Source organism: Cupressus sempervirens, chromosome 9, assembly GCF_028749045.1.
Source record: "Cupressus sempervirens isolate cs-2001-9-10 chromosome 9, ASM2874904v1, whole genome shotgun sequence".
Taxonomy (NCBI): domain Eukaryota; kingdom Viridiplantae; phylum Streptophyta; class Pinopsida; order Cupressales; family Cupressaceae; genus Cupressus; species Cupressus sempervirens.
The window spans coordinates 189,306,812-189,319,428 of NC_143126.1; the positions used below are offsets into that span (position 1 = coordinate 189,306,812).

The window sequence follows — 12,617 nt, forward strand, 5'->3', positions numbered from 1 at the left end:
TTGGAATAAGGTAATGATCGACATAAAACCTATGTTGATGCCACGTAAATACCAACCATTTGAAAGAGAGAAAGTAATCCTCAAAGTCAAAGCTCAAGGAAGTTTGATCAAATTTGAAAAATCTTCTAAACTAGCACTTAGATATGTAGGATGATTTGAAGTCTTAGAAGTTCTCAACCCAAAAGCCTACAAAATTACACTACCTCAAGCTCTGGCTTTGTTGCATAATGTTTTTCCTCTTTCTTTTTTAGAAGAAATATATTTCAGATGATTGAATAGAATTCCTTACAAGTGTAGGATTCAAGGGTGGTCATGATTGAGCCACTCAAGTTCCTCAAAGCACATAAGATTCATTGTGTAACTATGCGATCACATAATGTAATGTCCTATTAAGAATGCAATGACCCTTGTAAGATTATGATAAAAATAGAAATTCCTTCATATAATGTTTCTTTTAATAGCTAGAAACCTTATATGAAGCTTATTTCAACAAGCTTTAATAAATAATTATGTAGATGTTTGATCATAATTATATGTGATTTTATTTAGAGTTGCATAAACATATGTTGGTGGATTAATGAAATTAACCATCTAAATTTTAACAATTAATGGTTTTTTATAGAGATACTTAATGGCGATAGAAGATTATGTCTAACTACCTTTGTGTGTCTAAGTGGATGCAATTGATTCAATCACCTTCAAAAGGCGAGGGAAGGTATCACCAAGAAAAGGGGTGCAAATACAAAGAGAGCTTAAAGTTGCCATCTTTGCCAAGAGTCTTGAGCTAAGTAAACCTATGTGGTTTGCTTGGTTACCTAAGTCATAAGGTCAAGTTAGTGATCATAAGTTTCTAATCAACTATTTGGCATGGTTAGGATTACCTTCTTTGCTAAATAATATTATTTGAAAATCTAATGAAATGCTAAAAGAAAAGCTACATCTTGAGCTTAGTAAACCTATGTGGTTTGCTTGGTTACCTAAGTCATAAGGTCAAGTTAGTGATCATAAGTTTCTAATTAACTATTTGGCGTGGTTGGGATTACCTTCTATGCTAGATAATATTATTTGAAAATCTAATGAAATGCTAAAAGAAAAGCTACATTGTTAATTATATAGAGTTGGATTCATAATTTTAATCTTATTAGCAAGTATTCAACCAATCTTATAGAGATCTCATGGTGAGACTATAAGAAATTTCAGAATGAAAATAAATTAAAAAGTCAACTCTTAACCCTCCTACTTTTTACATTTCATCTTATGAAAAGGGAAAAGAACAATTGCATTTATTACTTGGATTTTATAATTTATTTCTTTTTCACTTTTACAAGTCATAAAAAGTGTATTTTTCATTTTATGAGAAGGAAATAATTTATGGTATTAAATCGTTTGTAATTCTATTTTGAATTTGATAGCATGTTATAAATGGAGAGCTAAGATGCTCATTAGACAACTTAGGACGGTCTCCCATCATTTGAAATGTGAAACGGGCAGATGGACAATACCCAAGGAAGAATTGGAGGAGAGAAATGTTGGTTTTATAACACAGGAGAGGTTGAGACCAAGCGTCACTATTTCATGGATTGTCCAGCATACAATGACATCTGCTATAGCTATCGGGATATTCTAGCAAATGGCAAGTTAGATACTCCTTTTGAGGAAGAGCAGTTGGCCAAGACAACAAATTTACTGGTCAATATTCACTGTCAATGGGTAGAATTAGAGAAACGTCTCCAAAAAGCATAGTGTTTCTTCTTTTTTGACATGTTTGTAGGTCCTATGGACTAATTTAGCCTCGTGAACGTTATTAAAATCATTCATTCATTTATAAATTGATCAAATATAAAAATAAATTCGTGTAACCACATAAATGATCTAAGGTTATAACAAACCTGACACATGTCAGATTATGTGAGGTACCTGTATAAGAACAAGAAATATGGCATGGACATTCAATGATGCATGCTATCGAACAAAAATGAAGAACAGGCAAATAGTTGACGAGCAAAGTTTAAAGAAAAAAATGAAAAACAAGCAAAGTTTATCGTAGAACTCTTCATGAAATGGAACAAAATATAACATACTCCAGAGGCTCCTAAACACGCTCTTCCATGAGATAAAGAAGCCAAGAAAAACACGGGCACCAGTGAACCTTCGTATAAGATGATATTTGCTCTCAAAATATCCACATGTTCACTACGCACAAATGCACCGCTCACGGCAATATAAAGCTGAGAATACAATATAATATGTTAATACTTAAAGCAACCGACTAAATGACTGCATATCCAACGTTGGACAGAAGCTTATGTTGAAATTTACAAAATTGAGCAAGTAATCTCAATATGGAACGTTATTTGGCAGGTTCCTGATCACATTGTTCTTTATCCCTATTTTTGTGCGCATTGCCTCTGCTCCATAACTTTGTATTTTCTTTAATGCATGTCTCCTCAATTCCTTATCTCTCGATTGAACAGTTGCCAAACCCATGCTATGATATCTGCAGAAATAAATTTCTCTGTTTAAAATGCATGTTAACAGGTTTGTGGAATTGAAATTAGGAAAAAAATACCACACTTGAGCTAAAAACTAAATAACATTCAGAGATCCAATCACTCACCTTGAGACTAGTGCTCTAGAAAGAGCAGTATCTCTCTCAACTGTAGGGCGTGGTCGCTGACGATAATACCTTAGAAACTCACGAGAACCAAGCATCTTGCTGGTTGTCCCATTTTCTGATGTCTTTTTAATTACAAGTTCTGCACCTCCAAAGCCAAGTTCAAAGTTTGCATCCAGATTTTCCCCCGTGGCCACTATCTGCATCCCACTTTCATCGACATAACTGCATAAACAAATATTAATCCTCACGAAATGATGATAAACAAACAGTGCAATCAATGTCAGCACCGCAGATTGTAAAACTGTCTTGATAACAGGGAAGCAACTCTATTATGATGCAGTCACAAATTTGCAAAGGAGAGCATTTAACACCTGCTAGTGTAGTCATAAAAATCATCTAAATCGCTATCTTCTTCCTCATCGCCATCTCCATAGTGTAATTTGCAGTGGTTTTTTGAGATCATATGCTTCCTAACAGCTTCTAGACTTTGAAATGGCTGCCTTTTCTCATTGCAATACAAACACATGAAATCCTCCGTTACCTGTGTCATAACAGTGACAAAGTTTCAGATTTACGGATTCCATATTATTCTTAAAAAGATTTAGCCGTAAGCATTAAGAATCACTTAATTATTCTTGAATACCTTGAGACCAAGGTAGTTGAGTAATCCATGTGGATCTTTTAAGTATTCCGCATCAGGTATAAAAAAGCCATGTGTCCTGTGCATATGTTCTACACAACTCTCAATGGTTCCATCTGTCCTCAAATCACATATGAAGCAGCAGCTGACATCCCACTGGAGTTCGCCTCTCGATAAACCAGATTTGCTTCTGGTATCTCCTGAATCTGATTTATTGACGTCCAAATTTCCCAAAGAGTCTGTTGCTAAACTAACTATGTCATCTTCATCTTCGACCACCTCCCATTCCTCGCTGTTTTCAGAATCTTCTTTTTCCTCATCGTGGGTAGCTAAGGATCTTGTAGCTTGTTCTGGGAGTGGCTTAATGACCGAAATTCCAGCACTTTGCAAGTCAGAGACCTCAGATGCACGAGAAATATGTGCTTTCGACTTAAGATGCTGAGCATGGGCCTTGTCACTTCTATACTCTTTCCCACAAAGGTTACAGTTATACAACATCCGGCTGCCTTCAAGTTTCTTCTGCTCATTTGCCAAAGCTTGCTGTCTTGCCTCAAATAATGCTTCTGTCACCCCAGGGACTCCAGCAACCTGTAAAAAATATGTAGTAGTCAATATCATAGTTGAGAAACTCAGGCACATGACAGACGTGAAAAATTGAAATACACAGCAATAACTTCAATAAACTTTCCAAACATCAAAATAAACCTCTGTAAAAAGATTTTAAAAATATTCATATTAAATTTGGGGTATACTAGTTTCCTTCATATCTAGACATACGTTAGAATGTAATGCATGTTATAGACCAAAAAAATCAGTTTTGACATTGTCTCTGCCGCTATTATTACCATTTGACTTGAGCCCATAAGAAGTTGAAGGTACAACATAAAATATGCATCTAATACTTACTTTGAAAGCTACTGTCCGGAGTCCCTGCCTTTTGTGGTCATAGTGAGAGGTGGGGTTGTAGGTATCATAATTGATGAGGAAAAAATCTGTACCTTAAATTTTGTGTATCTTTTAAATGTACCATAATTGTTCCTTGAAATATTTGTAGGACGTCTTTAGTAGAGTGAGGTTTTAGTTGCTCAAAAGACATATATGTAAATTATTATTTTTTTTGAGGTTTTAGTTGCCCAAAAGACGTAACAACTACAACATTAAAAACTTCTAAAATTTGTGTTCACCAAAACTATTCAGATTATAATTTTTGGGATATTTATTAAAATTTAATAATTTAATATTATTATTATTTCTTCAAATATTTTATATTTTAAGTGTTTTAGCAGATCGATTTAACAAAATAAGGACCTTCGAGATGCCCCTTATGCAAAAAGGCATCAGAGACAGTAGACCACCTCCTCTTCCAGTGTAGTTTTGCTAAATCATGCTGGCAATGGCTCTGTAAGAAACTAAACTGGTCTATAGCTCTCCATTCCAACCTCTAGGAATATCTTAAAAGTTGGCCTAAAGATGGACAATCCAAAATCTACAACCACCTTTGGAAAATTTTACCATCCATTCTCTCATGGGAGATTTGGAAGGAAAAAAATAGGCGAATCTACAACAATAAGGAATTACAACCTAAATCTTTCCTAAACAAAGTAGAATCTAGCATCACTAAAGTTATTAATAATTATCTGAGGAATCACACCAAGGAAGGAATTTTCTAAAAATGGGATGCACTAATGAAAAAGAATTGGAATAATTTAATCAACCCCCATAGGGTTTATAACAAAGCTAACAAACAAGCCCAAGAGAACTGCAAATGGCTACCCCCTCCGTTAGGTTGGGCAAATGTAAATTTTGATGGTGCATTGACAAGAAACCCAGGTATAGCTGGTTTAGGATGCTACATCACCAACTCAGACAAATGGATCCTTAAACGGGCTAAACTGCTAGGGAGGATAACTGATAACCTACCAGAATTGGAAGCACTCTTAAAAGAGCTTATACTAAGCCTAGAAGGAGGAATTAAAAAACTAATAATAGAAGGAGACTCACAAATCATTCTTAATGCACTCCGAAAAAGAAGTACGCCAACTTGGTCACTAAACTCAAAACTCGAAATAGCACTAAACACGGTGGACAAATTTGAAGAGATTAGGTTTCAGCATATATATATAGGGTGTTGGAATATATATGTGGGAAACAAGACACTAAGAGGAGGGGGTGAATCAGGGTATTAAACTTTTGACATCAAAATCAACACCTAATTCATCATTAAAACTGTAATGCTGAAACATAAAATAAGTTCATCATATCCATAACAATTCAACACATAACATGCTGATTTGGTTACCCAGAAACACTTCAAGATGAAGGTAAAACTGGGATGGGGATGAAACCCACAAATCTTCATTGTTGCAACAATAAAGTTAACCTGTTAAGGCTACAATTTTGTACCATAAGATATGATCTACTTGGTGAGAAGTCTATCTCATTAAAGACTTAAAAGACTACTAGGCCTTGCCTTGTTAGAGGACTTAACACTTACAATAAAGTAATTACTTTGTTGGGAGATTTACATAGGCCTGTTAGGACCGCTTTGTTAAGAGATTTGTTGTGTCTCAATTACAAAATAACTAATTCAGTACCTAAGTCTTGATATGCTCTACAAGATGATCTTGGTTAGGTTTTCAATTTCATTCTGTGTGTCATTCCTTATGCTCTTAGGTCGATCTAATGTAGGATACCCAGTTGCTCTTCAAATGATTGCCTTGTTGATTTTTATTGGCCTGCCTTCCAACCATACTTTCATGTCGTGAACTCGGCTTAAAACAATTTTTATCCATTCGTTCTTGAAAACTTTAGGAAAATCTAGGTCACCAATCAGCCCTTTGTCTGCAACGATTTTGAATTCATCTTTCAGAATTTCATCTACACATAACTTGTCATAAGCTATCATGATTTCAAAATCTCCAATTTCTCCAATCTTACATTGACTAAATGATTTGATGTCTTTCACAATCAAGACTCTAGGTGGAATAGATGACAACGCTCCAACATTACCAACATGGGTTTCAATATTAACCGTGTTTCTGAAATTTGGTGGAGGTCAATGATCATTCCTTATGATTTGTGCATTGTTATCCTTTGACATAGAACTTCCAAACGCCATTGTGAACTAGGGTTTTCAATAAAATCTTTTCACAAAATACCTTTCTCGACAATAAGAGTAATACTTCTCTTCACAAATTTGATGATAACTTGTTGCGATTCCTTGCTCTGGTCGTTGAGATCGCTTTTGAGTCTTTACATGAGTTCCTTGATTGTTGGGTAAGAAAAATAATTGTTCAAATTCGATATATACCTTTGATCCTTCAATTTAGCTCTGCAATTAATGTCCTCGTACTCAGATAGTGTATGACAACTGGGCTCAGCCTCAACTTTAGCTCGATCAAAGTTATGCACTCGATCATAACCAACTTACTCGGTCAGTATGTAATTGTTATCGATCACTCAATCTATACTACAAAACTCGATCAATATAGATTATACCACTAATGCTAGGTACTTACTAAATTTTCATTTCTAACATTTCTCAATGCATCTCCAATTATGTAGATATATCTTCATCACTTTAATGCTAGGAACTAATGTAAAATATAGCTTTCAAGTATACAATTCCTACATAACTCTTCCTTTTAGTGACACGTGATGTGATCACCAGATAAATCAAATTGGGTGGCCACAGTGTCTTCTACTTTGATGCTTCCAACTCTTACTAACTCTATCTTTGTCTTCTTTTTTGGTTTGCCATTATCATTTCTTGGTGTTGGTGTAGGTGTCCTGGTTTCGCAATTCTTACTAATGTGTCCCACTCTAAGACAATTGAAACATACTATCTCACCATTTAGCCATTTCTTGTAATTTCCTCTGAAATGTGTCTTGATGCAATACTCTGGAATGTGTCCATATTCTCCACAATAGTCACAACTGTACCATGTGTTATAAACCCAGTGATAGGAATTGTCTTTCTTTGTTGCATGAGTCTATTCTCCAGGTGACTAATGTGATTTCTTCTTAAGTCTACACTCATAAGCCTTATGTCCATACTTTTGACAATTGTAACAGTGACCTTGGAATCTAGATACCTTTCTAGTTTAATCTGTGTTCTCTGTCTTGGACTCATGAGCTTAAAGTCCTACTTTCTTGCATTTAGAACAATTACCACTTCGGTTAGGTTTTGTTGTTTACTTGTCATTTTTTGCTTCTATAATTGTTTGATGTATGTCCAATCTTTCCACAGTAATGACATGTAGGTTTGCCTTTTGATTTTGCATTCCTTTGTTCTCCACTTTTGGATGATTCTCCTTCTTCAGTAGTTGAAAATTGCTTGTATCCAAGTCCTAATGTGTCTATTGTTCTTGGTGACTTCATCATATCTTCAAAATGTTTGATTGCTTCATTTGGTTTGTTCATCCTTTCCATGAGTTCCTTTTCATGTCTTAACTCATTCTTCAATTGCTCATTTTGTAACTTTAGATTTGTGATCTCCAAATCTTTTTTGTTTGCTTCCTGGTTTGCAATTACTAATTGATTTATCATGTCAAGCTAAGTATTTGTAAGCTTCTGAACTTCAACTGATGTTTCTTCAAGTCTGCTAGTTGTTTTCCTTTTGTCTTCTTCAGCTATGAGCTTATCTTCCATTGCTTTTTTTCTTTTGTTCAATAGCTTCATGTAGCGTAACGGATTGAATTTCTTGTTCTGTCTTCAGATATTTTGCTTCCTTCACTAGGGCATTGTTCTTTTCTAATAGTTATGTCATTGCTTCATCCTTGTTACCAATCCTTCCATTGTCCAACAATCCTTTTGTATCAACTTTGTGTATTGAGTGTCATTAAGTTGTATAACCATCTCTCTTTCTCCTTTTGAGGGATTTTCTCAACTCTTCTTTATTTGTCTCTAATTGTTAGAACCCGATCCAGATTTCAATTATCTGATTCTCAATGATCTTTCCCATCTTGTACACTGCCATCTCCATGATCTTATCCTCTCAAGCTGCTAAACTTCCTGACAAGAGAACTAAGCATTAATACCAATTGTTGGAATATATATGTGGGAAACAAGATACTGAAGTGGGGGGGTGAATCAGGATCTTAAACTTTTGACATCAAAATTTAATTCAAAATCTAATCAAACCTAATTCATCATTAAAACTGTAATGCTGAAACATAAAATAAGTTCATCACATCCATAACAATTCAACACATAACATGTTGATTTGGTTACAAAGAAACACTTCAAGATGAAAGTAACACTGGGATGGGGATGAAACCCACAAATCTTCACTATTGCAACAATAAAGTTAACTTGTTAAGGTTACAATTTTTTACCATAAGATATGATCTACCTAGTGAGAGGTATATCATGTTAAAGACTTCAAAGACTATTAGGTCTTGCCTTGTTAGAGGACTTGATACCTACAATAAAGTAAGGACTCTGTCAGGAGATTTACATAGGCCTATTAAGACCGCTCTATTAAGAGATTTTCCCTGTCTCAATTACAAAATAACTAATTCAGTACCACTGACCCTCGGTATGCTCTGCAAGCTGATGTTGGGTCTCCTCTTTCCTCTATCTCTAATCTAGTTCTCTGAATTTGATAAATCTATTCAGTCCTTCACTACTCTGATTGCTCTCTCTGTTGGATCTGTCTCTTGAACTCCTTCACATGCATATATCCTTTCCGCATTTCATCCACTCTCTCTCTCTCTCTCTCTCTCTCTCTCTCTCTCTCTCTCTCTCTATATATATATATATATATATATATATTTATTTATTTATTTATTTATTTATTTATTTATATATCGATTCTAGGGTTAGAATCCTCCTTAAATAGGCTTCATGTGAAGCTTTCAGATCTTGATCAACGGTTTAACCTTCATCATCTTTGCAGTTTATATCCTTTTTTCTAATTGGTTAAATTGTTAGCCTAGGGATCATTACCTTCTACTAATGACATGTAATCAAAATCTGATTTGGCTCTACAGATATTAAATCTCATAGAAATGTCGGCCAAAATGATTCACATATGAGTTTGTGTCATTACAAACTCACATATCAAAACTGCATTGCTCAACACTTGAATGTTCTAACGCTCGGTCATGTATGTTGTTGCTTGGCACTTGATAACTTCTCAAAATGCTCCATCATCATTATATTACTCCGCTCATACCATATTCCTCGGCTCGCATATCTGCTCGGCAGTTGTTGTTCTACTCGGTCTAAGTACTGTCTATTCAGACTTTACTAGATAACTTGGTCCAATGATGACCTTGTAATCTCACCTAATAAATAACTTGCAAATGACTAAGTGTTTGGTCACTAATCAACAACATAGGCTTAGAGATCGACATAGGGAAGGCAACAAAATAGTAGATGTCTTAGCAAACTCTAGAGTTGATGGACAAAATCTTACTATCTATAATTTTGATGAATCTTCTTCTGTGCATTTATTGGTCAGTTATGGAACTCTTAGAGACAGCTCTAGACTATATTCACTCAGATTTTTAAACTCTTATTTAGCCATTTATGTAAATCAACAGACTAGTGTGGATTTGTACTATTTAATCTTTGTAATCATCAAACTTAGACCCTTCTAGAAAGTGAGATAGGGGTGACTTAATAACTTTATCATTGAAACTTGAGACTCCTATAAATGTTGGTAGATCTATTCACACGTTTCACTAATCACACACAATGTAGTTTTTCCTACCCTAATACCTGTAAATTATCCAATAATGGACAACGCATTTGGTGAAGGACATTTTGAGGCATTGCTCGATTCCAGATATCTTGTTGTAACATCTTCCAAATTTCTCGCACGAGCTCCCAAAGGTAAGGTATCTCCTAATGATGATGCCCCTACTATTTAAGAACCTTAATGGTTTAGCCTGCGAATTCGCAACTACGATTATCATGAGCTATAGGGGTTCAATCGCTGTCTCTTTGAGCTTTTCAGCTTTTAAGTTTGTAGGATGAACACATCGATTAGGATGAAGCCTGGTCTTAGAGAGATGGCTTTCTAGGGGGGGGGATTTATGTCCTTAGAATTAGCAAGATGGTCAAATCCAAGGATCATCTAGTTTATCAAGCAATCAAGATTATCCTAGGCGAAGATGATTCTACTTTAGCTGACAGGCCTAAGCATAACTCTGACATAGTGGTCGTGTTTATAGCAACCATTTTGCACGTGGATAGGGGTAAAATGGCGCTTAGGGATTTCTACAAGGTTGTTTTTAAAGCACCCTTTCTCTGTGAGCTAGATGCGGACCTAGGTAACATTGATGATGACCTTTGCATCTCCAAAATAAGCGAGTTCAGTGTTTTGGATATGCCAGTGGATGTCTTCCCTATTCTGATTTTGCAAGACAAGAGGACTTTTATGCAGCATATGGAGCAAACCACCCACAATCGGATGTTTCTTCTGGCTACCACTAACATGCACATTTGTGTCGACTAGAGGGGCATGGAGTGGTATAGAGAGAAGGAAGACATTTTGGGAGTTTAGCTTCGTCTTGCTTTCAACAGTCCTCCTCCAGTAGTTCTTTTGCAGGGCCTGCTCCCTTCTCAATTTTGAGCCTCCCAGAGTGGCTTTTTGGTTCTTTGTTCCTAGCACTTCCTTTGTTTCATGTTCTAACCTTTTTGGGTAGCTTGTCTTCTAGATTTTGTCTATATCGGGTTATTTTTTCGTTCTCTGGTATATCGGCAGTTTTGTTCATGTTCCACTTTGTATATTCCATTTGGCTTTCAATTATTATGATTCTGTAGATTTCGACTTGTATGTTCATTGGAATATGATAATATATTCGTTGTTATCTTAGACAAGGTGTGTACTTGGGTCTTTGCTATGCTTATTTGGTTCTCATTCTTAGATAGCTTTTGTCTTCATTTGCTCTATTGTGATGCTCATTGATTCGGGTCCTTTATTTTCTTGCTACTTTAGTAGCAATTGGGCTCCCTATTCTGTTGTCTCCTTTTTCATTTTCAAATTCAGTTTAAATGATATACAGCTTGGATCATTACAGTAATCATTTTTGGTTGCCTTTCATGGCTCCCTCTTACTCCCAGCACTACATTCATAAAATTTAATTAACACTGTAGATGGTGCTCAGTTTATCACCTAGTTGGGTTGCATTATAACTTGCACCTATTCACTACCAATCAAAATAGATAATCATAATTTGAAATAGAGACATAACAAGAATCACAATAATAATTAAAACTCATCAAAGTATTAAAAAATTGGACAGGCTTAAGGGTAGTTTCACTTATTTCAATTAAACTCATAAACAAATTATGCTAACCCCACATCACAGAGACTGGTACCTAAGTAAAAGAAATGCAACAATCAGCCACAAACGGGTTGCTAAATAAAATTATATATCTTCTGAAACTTTTACCATACTAACATTTCAAATAAGTCTTCTGTTAGTGTCTACAAGTGGGCTGGAAGGGAGCATATCATTTCTTTCAAAAACGGAAGTGAGCCATGAAGCAAGAAACAATATTAAAGCTAAGGGAATTCCAATGAAAGGAGGTACCGAGTCAAGCAGAAATTCATCAAGAGCTCAAATTTCCCTAAGAAATAAACATGGAATAACAATGAAAGGAAAACCTTTCAAATTGCAATTGGAATAAACAATGAATACATGTAAATCGTTGTAAAGAAATAGTAACTCTAAAAAACTTGTAAACTGGGGTGTGCCCATTTTATGATGTAAAAGTATATAGGACAAATGTCCCGAGCAAGACTGTGAGGTCTTCTTTTCCGTTCTTTCCTAATAGTGCCCGTTTGAACGGAGACAATGTAAGTTTTATTTGTTTAATCAATATAAATAATATAGCTACGGCCTTCTACCAACCAAAAAAAAATATCACTATAATATAGCAAATTACTTTGTTAAGTTAATAATACAGTCCTAGAAAGAATTAAATAATATTATATAAGAATAACATTAAAATTATCTTAAAGTAGAAACAAAATTATCAAAGTATATTTCTTTTATACATTTTATATATTTGTTTTAATATTTTAAAAGATTTACAAGCGTTATCCGACCATGAAAAATCGTTGGCCAATACGAAAATTTTGTGACTTGAGTTCAGCAATGGAAATAATGTGGACAATTATGACAGTGTGAGAACATTTCAGTGTCAACTTTGAAAAATTTCTGGAGATTTCTAAAATCTAGATGCACATGGTAGTCATTAATTGAATTAGTCAATGTCCAATTTTGTGGCAAAATTACCTTCCTATTTTTTTATTTTATTTTTAAAATTCTCCAATCCTAAAAATTAGGATTTATGCCCAATTAAATAGGCTTCAACCAATCAAACAAAGAATTTTAGCTATGA

At 34.8% G+C, this 12,617-nt stretch overlaps 1 protein-coding gene across 1 annotated transcript in view; it reads right to left on the reverse strand.

Annotated features, from left to right (window-relative positions):
* Window positions 1-2,139: 2,139 nt before the first annotated feature.
* Window positions 2,140-12,617, reverse strand: part of LOC149538112 (Zinc finger protein 622) — a 34,674-nt gene continuing 24,196 nt past the window's right edge. Inside the window, exons 2-5 of the mRNA XM_089799493.1 lie at window positions 3,261-3,845; window positions 2,989-3,158; window positions 2,618-2,839; window positions 2,140-2,497 (exon numbers count right to left, since the gene is read on the reverse strand). Of these exons, the coding sequence (XP_089655619.1) occupies window positions 2,338-2,497; window positions 2,618-2,839; window positions 2,989-3,158; window positions 3,261-3,845 (1,137 nt within the window). The 3' untranslated portion in view covers window positions 2,140-2,337. The remainder of the gene's footprint in view (window positions 2,498-2,617; window positions 2,840-2,988; window positions 3,159-3,260; window positions 3,846-12,617) is intronic.